The sequence below is a fragment of the Globicephala melas genome, chromosome 20 (assembly GCF_963455315.2).
Source record: "Globicephala melas chromosome 20, mGloMel1.2, whole genome shotgun sequence".
NCBI classification, from domain to species: domain Eukaryota; kingdom Metazoa; phylum Chordata; class Mammalia; order Artiodactyla; family Delphinidae; genus Globicephala; species Globicephala melas.
Genome location: NC_083333.1, coordinates 45,781,153 through 45,801,929, shown reverse-complemented (window position 1 = coordinate 45,801,929; position 20,777 = coordinate 45,781,153). Strand labels below are relative to the sequence as shown.

The 20,777-nt window shown below is 37.4% G+C and overlaps 1 protein-coding gene across 7 annotated transcripts in view; it reads left to right on the top strand.

The window, feature by feature from the left end:
• SPAG9 (sperm associated antigen 9) overlaps positions 1-20,777 on the top strand; it is a 142,772-nt gene that overhangs the window by 105,370 nt on the left and 16,625 nt on the right. For all 7 annotated transcript variants that reach the window (XM_030839989.2, XM_030839988.2, XM_030839987.2 and 4 more), the window contains 15 exons: positions 2,695-2,752; positions 4,433-4,585; positions 5,055-5,106; positions 7,122-7,252; positions 9,766-9,822; positions 10,818-10,991; positions 11,518-11,647; positions 12,523-12,612; positions 12,862-13,029; positions 13,491-13,662; positions 15,699-15,917; positions 16,200-16,395; positions 17,993-18,118; positions 19,329-19,409; positions 20,111-20,178. In XM_030839989.2, coding sequence (XP_030695849.1) covers positions 2,695-2,752; positions 4,433-4,585; positions 5,055-5,106; positions 7,122-7,252; positions 9,766-9,822; positions 10,818-10,991; positions 11,518-11,647; positions 12,523-12,612; positions 12,862-13,029; positions 13,491-13,662; positions 15,699-15,917; positions 16,200-16,395; positions 17,993-18,118; positions 19,329-19,409; positions 20,111-20,178 — 1,875 coding nt within the window. The remainder of the gene's footprint in view (positions 1-2,694; positions 2,753-4,432; positions 4,586-5,054; positions 5,107-7,121; positions 7,253-9,765; positions 9,823-10,817; positions 10,992-11,517; positions 11,648-12,522; positions 12,613-12,861; positions 13,030-13,490; positions 13,663-15,698; positions 15,918-16,199; positions 16,396-17,992; positions 18,119-19,328; positions 19,410-20,110; positions 20,179-20,777) is intronic.

The following is a 20,777-nucleotide window of genomic DNA, read 5'->3' as shown; positions in this document are numbered from 1 at the left end:
CACTTCCCTCAAAACCAGTCATGAAGGATTGTTTGCGTCCTTTCTTAAAAAAGAAAATCTATGTATCTGTCTCTGTATCTCCTTCTTGCCTCTGATTAAATGGAATATCCTCCTCCAGGAGTTCTGCCTTGATCCCCTAGTTAAAGCTCAGTTGTCTGGAAACATATTCCCATAGGACTGCAGTTTATTATGCAACTCTTCATAATACTTTATTGTAGTTTTTTAGTGTGCCTGTCTCTCTGGCTAGACGATAAGCTCAATGTGGCAAAGACAACTATATCTTTTGCTCACTGTTGAGTCTTTGGGACATAGCACAGCAGCTAAGTGAATGGATTGTTAAATAGTTTTAACAGTTTTGTTTCACCTCTAAACCTACGCTTCTTTACCTTTTGGAATTAAAACTCCTTTACAGGAGAATTTGTAAGAGAGTAGTGTACTTTTGGAAAAGTGCACATACAGAAATAGATAAAACTGTGTATACTTTCTCAAGGAAGTGACAGATAATCCAGAGCCCATCTATGGACTGAGCTTGAGAATCAGTGCTAAAATCCAAATGAGATGTCTATTTTTAAAACCGTCAGGCAGTTTTTTTGCTTGTTTTAATAGGTAAGGTTTTCAAATATGTCAGACCTAAGTTTATGCTTAGTTGAAGTCATGAATAGAAATGGGGCCACTTCAAGTTACGTTTTTCTTATAGTTATTAGTTAGTTTTTATTGATACATTTCAAAGTGAAAATTTTGGACGATCCTATTGGTTATATATTAAATTTATACACTAGATTTTAGGAGAACTCTTCATTGGGAAGGTGTAAACTCTAGAAACTACATTATAGGATATGATTTCCATAGAGTACATATTTCAAAAATTTTTCCTATTTATAATATTTATACTTTATTGTGTTTGGTTTCTCCACATCTTTTCAATTTTATTGGCTCCTCTCTCTCATTTTGAAATAAGTGAGTGTAGATCTTGCTTTCTGAAAACAATCTAATTGAGATTCTCATTCGTTTTTTCTCTTGGGCTGCTTACCCAGGGGAATATTCTGGTGTGTATGCTTTTAAATTCTTTAATATTACTGCTTTTTAAGCTAGGTGGTCTTGGCTGCTGTTCTCATTTAATGCTTTCTCTTTTTTTTTTTTCTCTGCTCAACTATTTTTCCCCCTGCATATATTTTCAGCTTTTATGCTTATCTCCCTATGTGCTTGAGAGTTTAGCAAACATAGTCATTATATAAACTTTTTTCACCCAACCTTAACCATATTTCTTTTGACTCTATAGCTTTATTGAAAAGTTAACATTAGTGTTTAAAGCAAATATTTCAACATATCTTGTCAAAATTCATTTTTAAATTGGAATTTGGAAACTTTTAGGTTGTCTTTATTTTCAGCTTTTGGAAATATGTAGATGATTAAATAAGCTACTGTTTCTGATATTTATTCTTCATGGCAGAAGTACCTTCTTCTTTAAGAATATTTGAGGTAATTATAATACAGACAAAATATGAGTCCATATGTGAGCATTGAACTTTTAGCATTCCTAGATTAGTTGCGTTTTAAATTATCTTTAAGTTATTTGAAATATTACCTTTTTTTAAAATAAAGAGACATGTTAACTCCTTTAACTTACATTGTTTTCATTAGAGTTATTTACTTCCTTTTTTAGGTGGGTTATGAATATTACTTCCATTGTATGTGATTTACCAATATTAGTGGAGTGATGGGTTTTTTGTTGTGCTTGCTTTGCTCTGTTGTAACTTTCTGAGGTATATTCCCTAATGTGTTGTTTGATTTCTTCAGTTTCTTGTGAGTAGCAAACTAAATAGCTTTCTTCTCCCTAAAGATCACTACATTGGATCTTGCATTGAATGCTCTACCGCCTACCTTACAGTACTCATTAAATTATTAAGCATGATTGTATAACTTGACCACTAAGCATTATCATTTCAGAGGTGGCACTTTGAAGAAATCTTTATATTATTGATCTGGGATTTTCACTCTAATTATATTCAATTTTATTTTGCAAAAGAATTGGTAACATATCAGAACATCCTTATGAATGAAGGAAATCACCTTGATTTCTGTCTTTTGCACATCATTATGCGTTAAATCATGACATTGTGATTTCAGATGTTTTTCATATCATGGCTAAAACTACAGATTAATGATCTATTTTCATTCTGTTTCTTACATAAAACATTTCTTGTTCTTTGTTTTTGCTTTACATGGAATGCATGGGCTTTAAGACCATAATTTCTTTGGTAAGGTTTCATCTGCATTGGGGTCTTTCTTGTTTCTTCCTGTTCTCTATTAATAAGACCTAATTTTTAGGCAAAAGCCTGCAATAACAGGTGTGATTTAGAAATGATTTCTGATCCGTATTAATGCTACTCTCTTTTCCCCCTAAATACTGCTACTTTTTAGAATATTTGGCAGAAAAGTCTTCATTCTTTTGAAATATTATCTATGAGAAGCAAAATACAGACTAAGAAAATCTTTAGCTTTGTTTTGTGGTAGATAATTATTTACAATTTTATAATCCATACAAGTAGATACATAAAATGAAATTATAGACAAAACGAGATTACTAAAGGACAGATAAAATTTATAAAATAAAATTTGAGACTATAGCTTATTATAAGTTTATATAATTTTAATAAATTTATTTTCAAAGTTTTTATCTTTTTTCTTTGATAGGAATGGGTCGTGAAGTTGAGAATCTTATATTGGAAAATACACAACTGTTGGAAACCAAGTAAGTATATGCAAAATTTTAACAGGCAACAAAAGATACTGAATTTTCTTCTCACCCAATTCAATGGCACATCTTTAACTTAACATAGCACGAATGCAGTCTCACTACCCCACGTCCTTCCACTTCTCTGTGTGTGGGCTTGTGCATACACACGTACACAAGCAAATAGTTGATGAGACCTAATTTCACTGATGGTGTGTTTCATTACTCTGTTCTTTTCAGAAACAGATTTTGATCTCCTTTCTACCCTGCAAGTATCCATGCCTTTCTCTTAATCTTCTGGATGTGTCCTATGTGGTTTTTGCTCCCTCCCCGGGATATCTATTTTCTTCTCTCTCCTCTTGGGGCTTCTTTTATTTCTGCATAAATGTTTTTATCTATATGCGGCCCACCTCTTCAGAACTCTCCTCCATAGTAGCAATTTGTGGAGTCTTACTTAGGCCCTCAAACACATTGGAGTTTTGTTTAGTGCAGTGGGTCCTGAGTTACGTGGAAAAGCAGATCAGGCCCCTTTGTAAATTTGCTGTGTCAGAGCAACTTTGGAACATCTGTGTACATCCAAAACAGAATGTAGCTCTAATGACGTCCTATGTCCATGATACGCAAAAGGAGCTAGATCTTAGATGTTTTTTTTCATTTTTTTCAAGGTTAGACTTTCTTATTAATTATTAAAGGTAAATTCAAGGATTAGTTTTACTTTGTTGATTAGATAATATCTTTTCAGAACTTATTAAGAACGGTACCCTTATGGATGCTATTTGTTTGTTTGTTTGTTTGTTTAATTAACCACTTTATTTTATTTATTTTCGGCTGCGTTGGGTCTTCGTTGCTGTGTGCGGGTTTTCTCTAGTTGCAGCGAGCGGGGGCTGCTCTTTGTTGCGGTGCGCAGGCTTCTCATTGGGGTGGCTTCTCTTGTTGCGGAGCATGGGCTCTAGGCGCACAGGCTTCAGTAGTTGCAGCACACGGGCCCTAGAGCATTCCGGCTTCAGTAGTTGAGGCACGTGGGCTCAGAAGTTGCGTCATGCAGGCTCTGGGGCACACAGACTTCAGTAGTTGTGGCGCACGGGCTTAGTTGCTCCGCAGCATGTGGGATCTTCCCGGACCAGGGATCAAACCCACGTCCCCTGCATTGGTAGGTGGATTCGTAACCACTGCACCACCAGGGAAGTCCTGGATGCTATTTGTTAAAAGTTTAATTTTATTTAATTCTGACTTTTTAACAATTTAGTGGTCTGCCTTGCCTTATCCATTTATTCTTCTTTTTAAAAAAATATTTATTTATTTGTCTGCGCTGGGTCTTAGTTGCGGCACGCATGATCTTCACTGCAGCATGCGGGATCTTTAGTTGCAGCATGTGAACTCTTAGCTGCAGCATGTGGGATCTAGTTCTCTGACCAGGGACCTAATCCGGGCCCCCTGCATTGGGAGCATGGAGTCTTAGGCACTGGACCACCAGGGAAGTTCCTCCGTTTATTCTTTGTTTGAGAAGAAAACAGACCATTGCTTTGTGGGTTTTTTTTTTAAACCTTTATCTACAGACACATCAGGTAGAATACCTTTGAAGGTTTCAGTCATTATTTAGCCTTATGATTGTAGTTACTTTAGTCTACAAGAGAAATAAGCTGTGAGATAGAAAGAATATTTACTTGTAATGGTGCTCTTGAAATATGTGTTTCTTAGAAATGCGTTGAATGTAGTGAAGAATGATTTGATAGCAAAAGTGGATGAACTTACCTGTGAGAAAGACGTGCTGCAAGGGGAGTTGGAGGCTGTGAAACAAGCCAAGCTGAAGCTAGAGGAGAAGAACAGAGAATTGGAGGAAGAGCTTAGGAAGTAAGTTTTCACTATATTGTTCTAAACCAAACAAGCTTTGCCAGTGTGCCACCAAGGTTATAGGTGTAACCCCGAGACTGCTACCTTTAGCGCTCTCGTCACAAAGGCCCCAGAGCTGCCTGGGATAGGGTTAAGTGCTTGGCTGATTGCCTCTGCTCTGAACAGACCCTTCCATTTATTGAATATTATAATTTTTTGTGCATGTCATGATGTGAAAGAAGTTAGGAGAGCTGTTCAAATATTGCTAATCAGGAAACTGTAAACATTCATTATTTTCCTTTTCTTTAATGCCTGGTTTTCTGAGAACAGTGCTATGATAATGTTCCCCTAAATGAAAGCAGCTAAATAACCCTGTTTGGAAAAAGAAAAATAATCATTTAGTGGTAGTTAAAATTTTTGACCTGTTCTTTATTCTTTAAAAAGGTGAGGTCAACTCAAATAACATGTTTTGTTTTTTACCCCCCACTAGAGCTCGTGCAGAGGCTGAAGATGCAAGGCAAAAAGCAAAAGATGATGATGATGTAGGTTTATAATTTTGGACTTGTTTTCTTAACTTACCATATTTTGGTATTTTGGGGAAATCTTGTTAATTAAGCTTTGGGTATAGCATTATAAAGATGAAAAGAAAAAGTTAAAATCGTGCTTATGATCATGAATAGTCTAGATTGTGCTCCCACATAGTATCCAGATGCTAAGCTTTCTAGCTACGCACAGTGTGCTCATTTTTCCTCCATGGCTTTGTGCTCTGACTTGTGTTTGCCTATTCAAGCTCAAGGACCTGGTGGGATATTTTGGAGTTTTTTGTTTTTGTTTTGTTTCAAATTTTAACTTAGAAATATATGAAAACCTTAAGAATAAAAATAGTTTAATGGTATTAAACATAAAAAGATAAAGTCTAGAAACTTTAATACTAGGCAATTAGCCCATATTGTTGTCAACATATAAATACAAAAGAATAAATATGAACTTCTTGCCAATGTTATTAGCATGCCAGTTATTCTGTCAGTAGCTAGGGTATCATTCCTGTCACAGGTGTTTGCCGGTCAAGTATCAAACTTGAGATATATGGATGTCCTGATCAGAATGATTATTTTGTGCCCCTTCAATCTCTTATTTGTGTTTTTATATAATATTTGATACATTTAAAAATATATGTAACATGTAAGTTATGAATAATAACATAATTAACATTATAATAAATTAACATTATGAACCTACCGTTTAACCTAAGAACTAGAACATGATCAAACATTGAAGATACTCTATGCTCTTCCCTCTAGAGGAAACTACTATGCTGTATTTATCATTTTCTTAACTTGAAAAAAAATAATTTTGTCATACCACACATGTATGTATCCTTACAAGGTATGGTTAATTTTCACTGTTTTTGTGTTTTATATGTATTTAGCTTTGGAGACTTGCTTCTTTTTCTCAGTATTATGTTTTTTATATTTACCCTAGTTGTAGTATAGTGGTATAGTTCATTCATGTTCACTGCTTTATAATATCCCATTATGAATATACTACAATTTCTGTATCTGTTTTCCTGTAAATGAATATTTAGGTTATTTTCAGCTTTTTACTACCACCAACAATGCTGTTATGAACATTACAGTGAGAGTCTTCTGGTTTTTCAGGGTATATTCCTAGTAGTGGGATTGCTGTGTTGCAAGCTCAAAATCCTTTGATCATTTGTTGTTTGACTTTTTTTCAAAGGAGAGGTTAAGTTCTGCAGCAGGAGGACAAAGAAGGAGACTGCTGAGGGATAAGCTAAGCTCAGCCTCTTTCTTTCTGTCCCATGCCTTTCAGCTGTGATTCAAAATGTGCATACTGCACTGAGCAAAACAAAAGCCCTACAGTTAACCCAACCTTCTCTCCAGAAGAGCCTTTAGAAATCAGCAGTAGAAGGAAGTTGACTTGAGCATGCCCCTTTGGGGTCGTACCATGCTCACATTCCTTATTCTCCCTAATAATAATTCTGGTTAATACAGTTGTCTCCATCTTGTTATATTTCTTTTGGTGTTTTAGTGACTCCTAGCATTGGGTACCTTGGTAGCTAGCCAACAGGTTTTTATGCTTTTCGCTGGCTTTGAGTGTGTATGTAGATTGGTAGTTTGAGATAAATGAACCCCTTTAGGAACTTACTTGTAACTATTTTCTGAATAACTAGTATTTGTTATAGAACATGGATTTAAAATACTGTTGTGAGAACAACATTTCCAGGCGAGTGTATTAAATCTATAGAGATAACAGCCTTTTTGTTTTTCTTCAAAATCTGCACTATTCTTTGTATTTCCTTTATAATATATTCAAATATTTGTATTTATATTGAGGAATTAAATTGTCTACTTTTTTCAGTAATAAATAATTAAGTATATCTCTTTATTGATTTTATTTTTATTAGACCTTTTTTTTTGTTATCCATTAGATTAGAAATTAAGGAATGTTAAAAGCTTAAAATTTTTACTGAAGTCTGCGATAACACTAAAACAGATACAGGCTCCCAGAGTGATCTCTAGTCTTCTTTTCGTTATAGAGTGATATTCCCACAGCCCAAAGGAAGCGGTTTACTAGAGTAGAAATGGCCCGAGTTCTAATGGAGAGAAACCAATATAAAGAGAGATTGATGGAGCTTCAGGAAGCTGTTCGATGGACAGAGATGATTCGGTTTGTATGAGAAGTACCTCTGGTGTTTTTCTCCTCTTTGTTTACTAGGTTACTGATTGTTTACTGATATTCATTTCTTTATTCAGAACTAGAGTCCTGCCTTGGGGATCCAAGCCCATTGCTCTGTTTACTAAGAGAGGTCTAAAGAAACACTAGCAGTTAGTAACAGAATGTGATCAAAGTGGGTCCCTTTTGGGCCAGTGAGGCCTCTTGGAGAATATTCCCACAACCTCTAAAGGGCAATTAAATGATGGTCTGTCGATGAAAATAATCAGTAAACAATCTATAATTGGAATAGAAAAGAATTTTATTTGAGCCAAGTGGAGGACTGCAGCCTGGGAGACAGCTTGTTGGATATCTCTGAGGAGCTGCTCTGGAGAGGCATGGTTTTCAGCACAGTTTTATATCTTGTCAGAACAAATAACATCAAACAAGTCACAGATACATTCCTTCAAGGTTTCAAAAAAACCAGATAAGCGTGTACACAGTGAGTCAGTATGGCCTTGACACCTGGGAAGGGAGTCTTATCGTCAAAAGAGTGAGTACCAGCATTGGTGTCCCAGGAAGGGAGGCATTTCATCTTTATCTTTAACATGGACATTCTTTACTTCTGGTCAGTGCACCCTTTTCTTTAATAATGAAAGCATATGTACAGTATATGTTTGATAGGCCACAAATAGGCTGTTTTAGTTCACATAACATTTGAGTTAAATCATGTATAAGCCAGAATACTTCCCCACACCTCAATATGTGAAAATTTCTTTAGTCATTTTTTGAAAGAATGTAGAAACTGACACTACTTTTGCAGTGCAAAAGTGCATTCTTCAGGCATGCAGTTGGGCCATAGTCCAGCCAGAGCAAGGAACCAGAATGCTGTAATGATGTCAGGTTACATCATGCTGTGTAATGTCAGGAAGAGGTAAAGTTTTCATTTGCCACATAGGGAACGAAATCAGACCTAGTCAGTGACTTCCTGTAAAATATTCCTGATTTCCACCACCCCCCCCCCTTTCTGAGTAGTCATGCAAAAAGCAACCTTCAGTTGACATCTTTGTAAGTTGGATCTTAAATCTCACCTAATGCTGCCATCTAATGGTCATATCTTCAGTAGCAGCGTTCCTTATTTTAATTTTAGAAAGAGCTCACGAAAAGTTTGTAAACTAGTTGCCCCCTAATTTGCCCATATTTTTCAGTTTGGATTGTCACATCAGATTTACCAATAATAGTACACACTGACACCTTGTTTTAAAGTTTATGAAAATATTTTCTAACCACCAGCTGTTACTTCCTTATGATTATGTCCTTTACTTAATAGTAATAAAAACATTTTGTATAGCACATTTACAATTTGCAAAAGTTGTAATTCCTTGTAGCTGCTAAGAAGGAAGAAGATTACTATCTTAATCTTTATTTATTGGACAGAGAAACTAATATACTAACAAGTATGTTCTTAACTCCAGCTTTTAAGGGATATGGAATAAATAATGAGTGAATAGTTAAAAAACTGAGGCATATAGTCAGGTTCCACTTTTCATTCCTATTTTTAATTCTAGCAGTGAAATGGTAGTCAACAGGTGAATAAAAATGGTGGCTTAACTTTCTTCATTGAATTAAAATATGTTTTAAATTCAGTCCTTAAAAAAAGAAATGAAAAGGGGACTCTGACAGTCATAGCAGAAACCTTACAACCTTACTAAATCAATTTGCAGTGCCTTTTTTTTTCTTTTTGAAATTTTGTCGAATTATTGAATCAATGCAGTTTCTTTTCTTTCTTTTTTTTTAAATATTAATTTATTTATTTGGCTGTGTCAGGATCTTTAGTTGCGGTGCCCGGGCTTCTCTCTAGTTGTGGCGTGTGGGCTCCAGAGCGCACGGGCTCAGTAGCTGTGGTGTGTGGGTTTAGTTGCCCCATGGCATGTGAGATCTTAGTTCTCTGACCAGGGATTGAACCCTCGTCCCTTGCATTGGAAGGTGGATTCTTAACCACTGGACCACCAGGGAAGTCCCAATGCAGTTTATTTTCTTCCCTGGTCAGCTTTTCAGTAATGGAAAAGTTTTAGTCCTGTGAAAAATGACCCATCAGAACACTAAAGTTACAAGCTAATTTTTGAGAGCTGGAAGTGTAAAACAAATGGTACCTTTATGTAGAGACAGGGAATTACAATGCAATATTTTAATAAAAAGGGAAGTTGGAGGATATCTCTTCAATAAAAAATTGAAATAGTAACATTCAGGCTTGTTGGCTATCTGTCCAGCCCAGATAATAATTTTGTCTCTTATCAGTAGTCTGAGCTCTTTGAGGGAGGGATGGAATTTTATTTATATTAGTTGTATCGGCCTTAACAGACTGACTGACACAATAGGTCGAAGTAACTATTTGCTGAAATTGTTGACTCTCCTCCATGTATTTCATGAACTTCTTGGGTCCCTTGTTCTTCAGATAGAAAGCTAGACTACCTCACTAAACATCTCTCTCTCTGTCTCCCACCCCTTCTCTTTCCCTTTCCCTGTAGTGCATCAAGAGAAAATCCAGCCATGCAGGAAAAAAAAAGGTCAAGCATTTGGCAGTTGTAAGTATCTAAAAACACACAAAGACTCTGAGATGAGATTAGAATCAAAATTTATTTTCACAAATGATTTCTTTCTTTTTGCTTTCTTTCTTAAATTTAGGGTATATAGCTAAACTGAACTTTTTCTTTTTGGTATGTAGTATGCCGGCTCGGTAAGGCTGTTCTTGAGGACTATCGTAAGATGCATCATGTTGGTTATGCATTTAGTGGAATCCTCTACTAAATTACATACAATAATGGGGAATTATTTTTAGAGTTGATAGTTTTCTGGATCCCCATTAAAGTTACTGATTCACTGGTTGTGTGATTGTGAGGAACTTTACAAAGTGAAGATTAGAAATTCAGTGTCTGTGGGGTTGAGTTGTGTGTGTGCCTGTGCGTTTTGGACTTGAACTGTGTTTGTGCTGGAAGTACTGTGCATTTACTGTGCTTAAAACGTGCCCTTTTTTGGTGAATTTTTTCTGGTATTTAATAGAAATAGGTTTTTTTCTCTTTTTTGAGTGGATGTGAAAATAGTTATTTAAATTGAGGTTACTAAAAAAATGTATAAGGTACGTGTTAAAATGGTAGTATGTGTTCTAGTACTTTATTATGACTATTTTTAGAAGTGGCTTACTAAGCTTCTGTTCAAACCGTGCAGCCATAACCTTGCTGTTTAACAACCACTGGCTGGCTAAAGGAACCGTCTTATTTTATTTCTTTATTACGAGAAGTTCCCTGTACTCAAGAGCTCCTTCCTTTCATTATGAGGGTTGCTAATTAAAGAACAGGGATCTGCCATTCTAGGCAATAGTTTCTCTTTCCTGAATGTCTGAGTTTGGCTGTGAGTTATTGCTGAGGTTGCAGTGTGTAACTACAAAAAATCTTTTTGCTGGTTTCTAACTCATTTCCTTGTAAAAGCTCTCTGGAATTTGGGGAAAATGATGGATTGTTCTTAACCATGCATGTAATACACACACACACTGCACACACACATCCTCTCGTTTTCCTTTTAGTTTCAGCAGACTTTTCAGCTCCTCAAGTAACACTACTAAGAAGCCTGAACCACCGGTTAATCTGAAGTACAATGCACCCACCTCTCACGTTACTCCTTCCGTCAAGAAAAGAAGCAGCACCTTATCTCAGCTCCCAGGGGATAAGTCCAAAGCCTTTGATTTCCTTAGCGAAGAGTAAGTATTTTTCAGACTAGCGGTTACACCCTAAATAACCTAACAGTTCAGAATATTCTTGCCCCTTATCAGATCAGCTATAAAGAAACTATTCCTATAACTTGACTGCCTTTAAGTACGTTGCTCCTAGTTTTCATAAAGAGGAGAAATGTTTTAAAATCTCCTTTTTGTTAGTTTGACAACATTGATAAATATTAATAGAAATGTTGAAGACCTATATAAGCCCTTGTCCTAGTTGTTTGATCATTTCCTCTGTTGTCAGAAGGAACTGGCTTTCCATCCTGACCCTGCTCCTCACTAGGTAGATGAACTTGGGAAAGTTAATCTCTCAGAGCCCCAGTGTCTCTACCTATAAAATGAGTATGATAACCTACCTTAGAGATGTTAGGATTAAATTATATAGTGTCTGTAAACTGCCTGACACAAGGTAATTTTTTCTTGTTATTTATGCTATTTTAGCAGGGGAGGGGAGATAAGCTGTTGTTATATTCACTTAACTTAAAAAGGAAATTTCTTTCCCTTTTAGAACTGAAGCTAGTTTAGCCTCACGCAGAGAACAGAAGAGAGAACAGTATCGTCAGGTAAAGGCACATGTTCAGAAGGAAGATGGTAGAGTGCAGGCTTTTGGCTGGAGTCTGCCTCAAAAGTACAAACAGGTAACGTTTGAACATGGTAAGAGCATCTAATGGGAAATGCAAGGGGGAGGAGTAGGCCTGGGCATGAAAGACTCGAACTACACGTCCCAATCTGCTCAGTTTCAAGTGGCATGGATTTGGCACACGTTTAGAGAAGTATTGAGGGTACTGGTTTTTAGGCGGTTTTCTTGAGCCCTTCAGCTCAAGAGAAATGCCTCTGAGTTCTGTGAGGAAGGAGAGGGGTCAATAGGAGGTGGCTGAGTACATGTGACTTGGGGTATCCTATTCTATTTTAATATTTGAAGATTTTGTTAAAAAAAAACAAAACAGTATCTGTTGTTTAAAAGTATTCCCTACCCCTAACACACACACACACACACACACACACACACACACACACACACACACACACACACACACACACACACACACACACGTGCGCACTAACAGGTCTGTGAGTTAATGTATCTTTTCTGAGCTCCCAAAGCAGCATCTTATTTTCTCTAATTGCCACTTGATTTTCTGCGTATTTTTCAAATAAGAATGACAAAGTTAACTTGAACTTGACTTCATAGAATAAATATGTTACAGCAGTGCTTGTCCATGTCTCAGTGGTTCTGTAAGTTCACTTTTTTTTTTTTTGCGGTACGTGGGCCTCTCACCGCTGCGGCCCCTCCCGTTGCGGAGCACAGGCTCCAGACGCACAGGCCCAGCGGCCACGGCTCATGGGCCCAGCCGCTCCGCGGCACGTGGGATCCTCCCGGACCAGGGCACGAACCTATGTCCCCTGCATCGGCAGGCGTACTCTCAACCACTGTGCCACCAGGGAAGCCCTGTAAGTTCACTTTTGATGAAGCTTACCCAGTGTGTCTTTTTCTCCCCTCCCCAATTATTAGGTAACCAATGGACAAGGGGAAAATAAGATGAAAAATTTACCTGTACCTGTCTATCTCAGACCTCTAGATGAAAAAGATACATCAATGAAGGTAAATTAATTTTGAAGTTAATGGTAATATTGCTTAAAATCTTGGTGAAGTTTTTCCTAAAACCAAAAAAGTTTAAATTCTACTTTCGTGGGCAAGGTTATTGTTCATTTTGTAGTTTTAGACTGGAATACTTTGAATATTTTTAGAGCCCTCTGTTTGTAATCATTAGATCTTTTAAAGAAATGTGAAAAGTTGTAAACATTTTTAGAGAGAAAGTGACTTAATACCATCTTTTTTTAACCAAAAAAGCTGTGGTGTGCTGTTGGAGTCAGTTTGTCAGGTGGGAAGACCAGAGACGGTGGCTCTGTGGTTGGAGCGAGTGTCTTTTACAAGGATGTTGCTGGTTTGGATGCAGAAGGCAGTGAACAGCGAAGTGCATCTCAGAGCAGTTTAGACAAGTTAGATCAGGAACTTAAGGTAAGTGCTTACACTAACAATTGACCCAGTTTCTGAGACTAATTGCTTAGCTCTTTGATCTCAAACTTACTTCTGGGTCCAACTTCTAATTGGGGTTACTACGCCCTTGCTTACTCCTCATCCCCCCTCTCTCTCTTTTAAATCAGTTTTACTGGAGTATATTTTACATAAAATAAAATGTACGCTCTAAATGGATACAGTTCAAAGAGTTTTGACCAAGGGATGCACCTACGTAGCAATCCTCACAGTCAAGATATAGAACGGCTTTAACACTGATCTGCTTTAACTGCTAGTTCTTAGTCTACTAATTATTGTTGAAAGGTGGTTATACTTTCAGCCTTCCAAATAATCTGGAAATAAACTTGAAATAGTATTGTCCTTTAGTGTAGAGGCACAGCCGCATGGATATTTACACATACGTCTCATTTTAAACATTCATTTTCCTTACTTTGCCTATGCAGGAGCAGCAGAAGGAGTTAAAAAATCAAGAAGAATTATCCAGTCTAGTCTGGATCTGTACCAGCACTCATTCAGCTACAAAAGTTATCATTATTGATGCTGTCCAACCAGGCAACATCCTAGATAGTTTCACTGTTTGCAACTCTCATGTTCTGTGTATAGCAAGTGTACCAGGTAAGAGTACCATGCTCCTCTCTTCCCACCGTCCACAGCTCCTTACTGGCAAGAACCGACTGGTTACTGGAGATAGTTATGTACCACTCTCTCACGGAGTTTATTTTCTAGTTGGTGAAGACCAAAAATAAACTGGAAACAAATGACTAACAAAGATATTTTCAGATACTGTGAAGAAAGTAAAACAATGGAAATTTGAGAAGATAAGTGGGTGGCAGAGGGCAAGGGGCTATTTAGATTGAATAGTAAGGGAAGGCCTTCTAAAGTTGTGTATTAAATATTATGTGATGTTAAAACATTGGTTTAAAAATTAAAGGGAATTCCCTGGCGATCCAGTGGTTAGGACTACGTGCTTCCACTGCAGGGGGCATGGGTTCCATCCCTGGTCGGGGAAGTAAGATCCCGCATGCCACGCGGCGCAGCCCCCGCCCCAAAAAAATTAAAGAGGTTGATGTTATATCTACACAGTGGAATATTATTCAGCCATATAAAGGAATGAGATATTGATACATGCCATAACATGGATTAACCTTGGAAACAACTCAGACACAAATATTGTATGATTCCACTTACATGAGCTATCTAGACTAGGCAAATTCATAAAGACAGAATTAAATTAAAGATTACCAGTGGTAGGGGCTCAGGGAGCAGAGAGTTATTGTTTAATTGGTACAGATTTTCTATGTGTGGTGACAGAAAAGTTTTGGACATAGCTGTGATGGCTGTACAACATTGTGAATGTAATTAATGCCACTGAATTGTACACTTAAAATGGTTAAAATGGAAAATTTTGTGTAGTATATATGTATATTTTACTACAAAAAATTTTTTGTAATGTGATAGGAATAAAAACAGCTTTCTAAATAAAGAGAACTGAAGAGGTTTATTTTTTTATGGTAAATGCTTAGTTTTTAAATGTGTTACTAATATCTTAAGGCACTGTATACACCTAGGCTGTATTAATTTTATTTATTTGTTTGTTTGTTTATTTATGGCTGCGTTGGGTCTTCGTTGCTGCACGTGGGCTTTCTCTAGTTGGCGGCGAGCGGGGGCTACTCTTCATTGTGGTGCGCGGGCTTCTCGTTGCGGCGGCTTCTCTTGTTGCGGAGCACAGACTCTAGGCACCCGGGCTTCAGTAGTTGTGGCACTCGGACTCAGTAGTTGTGGCTCGCAGGCTCTAGAGCACAGGCTCAGTAGTTGTGGCTCACGGACTTAGCTGCTCCATGGCATGTGGGATCTTCCCGGACCAGGGATAGAACCCATGTCCCCTGCATTGGCAGGCGGATTCTTAGCCACTGTGCCACCAGGGAAGTCCTGTATTAATTTTTATAGTGGTGGAAGTTCATATTTCAAATAGTAATAGAGATAATTAAAAAAAATTTTTGCTACCTTGTCAGATATAATTAGATTTCATTGTTTTTGTTTTTTTATTTTATTTATTTATTTATTTATTTGGCTGCGTTGGGTCTTCATTTCTGCGTGAGGGCTTTCTCCAGTTGCGGAGAGCGGGGGCCACTCTTCATCGCGGTGTGCGGGCCTCTCACTATCGCGGCCTCTCCTGTTGTGGAGCACAGGCTCCAGATGCGCAGGCTCAGTAGTTGTGGCTCACGGGCCCAGTTGCTCCGCGGCACGTGGGATCCTCCCAGACCAGGGCTCGAACCTGTGTCCCCCGCATTGGCAGGCAGATTCTCAACCACTGCGCCACCAGGGAAGCCCTAGATTTCATTGTTTTTAATTTCATTAGGCGGCTGCTTAAGAGCTCATATTAAGAACAGAAATGTCATTTCTGACATTTTCAGGTTTACTTGTGCTTGCGTTAATAGAAGTATTATCTTAATTTTTTAAGCTACTTTCTCAAATTGTGAATTGAGTTTAAATTAGTTTAAATAAAATTTAGTTACCATCTTGGCAGTGTATTTGAATAGCTCTTTGTCTCACCTGCACTCTTATTTCAAACCTATTGTTGCCTTAATGGAGAAAATGCTATTTATAGGAGTTTACTGAGCTATTAAACGAAGGTTTATCTTGTTTTTCAGGAGCACGAGAAACAGACTACCCCGCAGGAGAAGAGCTTTCAGAATCCGGACAAGTAGACAAAGCATCTTTATGTGGAAGCATGACAAGCAATAGCTCAGCAGAGACAGACAGCCTGTTGGGAGGCATCACGGTGGTTGGTTGTTCTACAGAAGGTGTGACAGCAGCTGCCACTTCCCCTAGTACCAACGGAACATCTCCAGTGATAGAAAAACCACCAGGTATGTCTGTCCTCCTTAGATACCGTCTGTATAGAGTCTGAGCCTGTCCCAGATGCCTCATTATGGACTAAACTTAGACCTTAAAGTAACAAGGATGAAAGAGCTTGAAAGAAGATCGAGTGATGAATGTTAAATGAAATCAAGAATCCTCAGTCTTATTACATAGTGTGGAGGAAAAGGGAGTAGCAGAGTGGAATTCTATAGAGGGGGTTTGTGTGTGGGGAAATTATTGGAAGAAAAGCTCAAACTTAGGATCGTTAGCATGTTTTATTTATTTTGTAGAAAAGGAAACAGAAAATAGTGAGGTTGATGAAAATGTTCCAACAGCAGAAGAAGCAACTGAAGCTACAGAAGGCAATGCAGGGTCAGCTGAAGATACCGTGGATATCTCCCAAACTGGCGTGTACACAGAGCATGTTTTTACAGATCCTTTGGGAGTTCAAATCCCAGAAGACCTCTCACCAGTATATCAGTCAAGGTATACAAATGGGTTAACAATTTAGGGAACCAGATAAGTGCACACATAAAAGGAACCAAAATGATCTCAAGCAGTCAAAATATTCCTACTATTTGACGTTGTTGTGGTAGATTTAGATGTTATTACTTACTCCAACTATGTCTTCATCTTTTCCTTCCATTGCATTCTCTCTAGACATATTTTTTCACCCATTTGTTCTCTATTCCTTCCAACTTAAAAAAAACTTACTTATAAGGTATATTAGTCAAAATCTTCCCAGTCATTTTCTCTTTTGGTCTGATTTTTTGTTAATTGTTGTACTCACTGTCTTCTATTCTGTTAATAACTCTCTGCCATTTTAATCCCTTCTCCTACTCTCACACCCACTTTGTCAGTGAAATTGGCCATTTAAATTTAAATTTCCCATGTGGGTTTCAATGACCCTTTTTTTTTTTTTTTTTTTTTGTGGTACGCGGGCCTCTCACTGCTGTGGCCTCTCCCGTTGTGGAGCACAGGCTCCGGACACGCAGGCTCAGTGGCCATGGCTCACGGGCCCAGCCGCTCCACGACACGCGGGATCCTCCCGGACCGGGGCACGAACCCGTGTCCCCTGCATCGGCAGGCGGACTCTCAACCACTGTGCCACCAGGGAAGCCCAGAAAACAATTTGTTTTAGATTCTTCCTTTGAAAATAAGGCCCATTTAGCAAATTCTTTAATTTTCTTTCTTGCCTTCTCTAGGCCTTATAGAAAGCTGATGGGAGTCTATCAAAACTGGAGTCTTTTTACAATTTAATATTCTTCCTCTTAATGAATAGAGCAACCAGGTGTCTCTTAACATTTAATTGTTAATTTAAGAATAAAGTTATCTTTTTGGACTTACTGATTTGTTTGTCTGTTTTGAATTTGATATCCCAGTTATGCTTTTTTTTTTTTTTTACTAAATGTCCTCTGACAGTCCAAAGAATGAAGGTTTTGGGGTAGAATACAAGCATGTTTCAGCTTATTAATTTATTTTAGCAAATTCTTTATAATTCACCCTCGTGTGTGTGTGTGTATGTGTGTGGTTTTTAAACAAACTATCTCTCCTCTTTCTCTCCCCACAGAAGAAACTCATAAAATTCAAAATAACTGTAAGGGAGAACCTTAAGTATAGTCTGGATATTCACTGTTACATTTCATCACCGTGTCTTAACTCAGTTCTCTGTACCTTGAGCTTCCTAGTATCTTAATGTTACTTCTGGAACAATTGCTGAAATATATGGATTTATATTTCTTTCATTTCTTTCTTATCTCTCCCTCCCCCCTGCACCTCATTGCCTTGCCTCTCTTCCTTCCTTCCTTCTCCACTTTCTCCCTCCCTCCCTCCCTCCCTCCCTCCTTCCCTCCCTCTCTCTCTCTTCTTCTCTTTCTTTCTTTCTTTCTTTCTTTCTTTCTCTCTCTCTCTCTCTCTCTTTTTGAAATGTTTAATATAAGCATTTAACTTTGGCTTTACTGGAATTTAGTGTTCGATTATTTGATTTTTTTTTAAACTGTAAACTAAAATATAGAAATGATCAATCCCTGAAAACTGTAGCTAAACATATTCAGATTTTTTTCCTTTGTCTCACCTTTTCCAGTAATGACTCAGATGCATATAAAGATCAAATATCAGTATTACAAAATGAACAAGACCTGATGAGAGAGGAAGCCCAGAAAATGAGTAGCCTTTTACCAACTATGTGGCTTGGAGCTCAGAATGGCTGGTAGGTACCAACTCTTTTAATATTAGAAATCTTTAGTCTTTCATTTTTGCTTTTGAAATCAGAAGATAACTAAAATGTGGTACATACAAATACAAAGTGCTTATTAAAGCAAAGAATTTTATATACGCACAATTTTGAGGTTATGTTGCAACTGCCTCATAAACTGGACTTTGACTTGCATTGGTTCTGAATGGTAAACCATATGTTTGTCACAGGATGTTCCTTTTATATAATATTCTTGGAAAAAGAGGTAAATAAAACTTTAAAATCTGGGTGATCTAGAAATAGGAGATCCTGAACAACAAAAGGTTTATATAAGCTAGAGTGTGTTCAGGGAATATCAAGGATTAAACAATCTCTTTGGCTTCAGGAGGGCCCAATGGTAAACATAACTTCTAGGAAAACCAGGACAAATCAGAGTCTGAAAGCTTAGGAGATGATAACAGACATTATAGGACTTTGTAGTCGTGTGGGGAGTCTTACAGACTTGTGCTTCTCCTAAGGTTAAACAGGATCACTAGTATGTCTTTCCCATAAAGGTCTCACACTACAGAATGAAGGTTTGGCACACTTTTTCTTTGAAGGGTCACATAAGAAATATGTTAGGTTTCGTGGCCATATGATCTTTGTAGCAACTTCTCAACTATGCTGTCGTGGTGCAAAAGCAGCCGCTGCATTGAAGTGAACTGGTGTGGCTATGTTCCAATAATAATAAAACTTATGAACACTGAATTTCATATGTCTCGTATGTCATGAAATACTCTCCTTTTGATTTTTTTCCAACCGTTTAAAAATGTAAAGACCATTTTTAGTTTGCATAGTGTACTAAGACAGGTAGATGGCTAGATTTGGCCTATGGGCCTTAGTTTGCCACTCCCTGATGTAAACCACTCAGTCATCAGAAAGCTCAGTATGGTAGAAAAGTAAGATTATTTTTTTGAAAAGGTTTCTAGCCAAGGATTCTGAAGTATGGGGTAACCTGAGACTAACTAACCAGGCGTTAGTTCTGGCTTTTCATTCTTTGTATGTTTCTGTTTGCTTAAGCAGCTTATTTCTCTGCTTTAGGCCTACGCTTACTCTCATTATTGTTTTTTCCTAAAATTTTTATGTTACTCTTCTTTCCTTCTGAAAGAACTTTGTGTTCATTATTAGATATAAACAACTACTTGATGTTCCCTATGCCTTACCAGTCTTGATTTTGTTCTTGCAGTTTGTATGTCCATTCATCTGTAGCCCAGTGGAGGAAATGTCTCCATTCTATTAAACTTAAAGATTCGATTCTCAGTATTGTGTAAGTTTTATTTTAGAAATTCTTCCATTCAAAAATATGTATTTTGGTATAAACTAGATTCTAAGACTATTAAAGTTAACATGTGCTTCATGACTAAATCAGTATCCATATTTTTTTGTAACCCTCTTTATGAGTGAGATTGAAACTCTAACTAGGAAGTAAACCGGAGAACTTTAAGTATAAGAGAAAACTTGCCAGGTTGATTCCTCACCATACTGAGAGTTCTTTAGTACTTTGGGGGAGAAAACCAATTAAACCCCATTAATTTATATTTGTTTTAGAGTATTCTTTATACTTTGTGAATATGTTGATTGGGGCATTGATTTACTAGTCCTTTCCTGTATGTTGACTATCAAAAGTCAGTTTGTCTGTTAGGTCCACAGAGCTGACTCTGTTAGTTCTACTTGGGGTGTGTGTCTCTGGTCTGTGGACCTTTTGTTGGTAGTCTGTGATGGGAGGAGGAACTTGGGCTAGAAAGTGAAACAACTGAGTCACCACACATGCTTTTTATTTAGTTGAGCTGACATTTTCATAGCAAGACTTTCTCAGTGAAGAAAAGAATGATGTTCATTTAGGTTCTCGTGTAAGCTCCTAATACATCACAGACTGGTCTTCTGAGAAACTCTGAACTAGCTCGGTAGCATGCAGTGCCTTCCATATTCCCAGATGGAGAGTTCTAAAATCCCCATTCCTGTTTGCAGACATGTGAAAGGAATTGTGTTAGTGGCCCTGGCTGATGGTACCCTTGCAATCTTTCACAGAGGAGTTGGTGAGTTGTTATGAATATATAACATGTGTGCTAATTTGTTGCTTTGCAAGAACATTTTCAAGCAGATTGGCTTCTTATGTTTTAAAGAAATCATACTTAATAGGAGAAAGAATAAAGGTTTAAACTGAATACTAACCGTGTATGACATCAGTGAGTATGTGAGTTCTTGCCTGCAGACATACATTAATAGTATACCTCGGTGAAAACCTGTTTACCATAATGAGCAAATAGTCCTCGTGGTCCTCTTATAGAATGTGCAATGGAGGTATATGTTTTTCACTCATATACTTATGCAGTTAGGAGAAATTTAGTGAGAGGATATGTTTTCTTTTGCCCAGTATTTTAAAAATAATTTGCAACCACTTACATTTGGGATGTTTTTAAAAAGAATTTTTAATTGGGTAAGGTTTAATCATTTTCATGTTACGTTCTTTATATTCTTCCCCTTTAAACCAGTGTTTCTACCATCTGCACACAGAAGGGTGGTGGTGTCAGAAAACTGCCTTGAGTGAATTAAATTAAGGGAATTGAGCGTGTAACTCCTTGGTACATGTATCAAACAAAAGTGATATTTCATTTCCTACCTACTAGAATGGTAG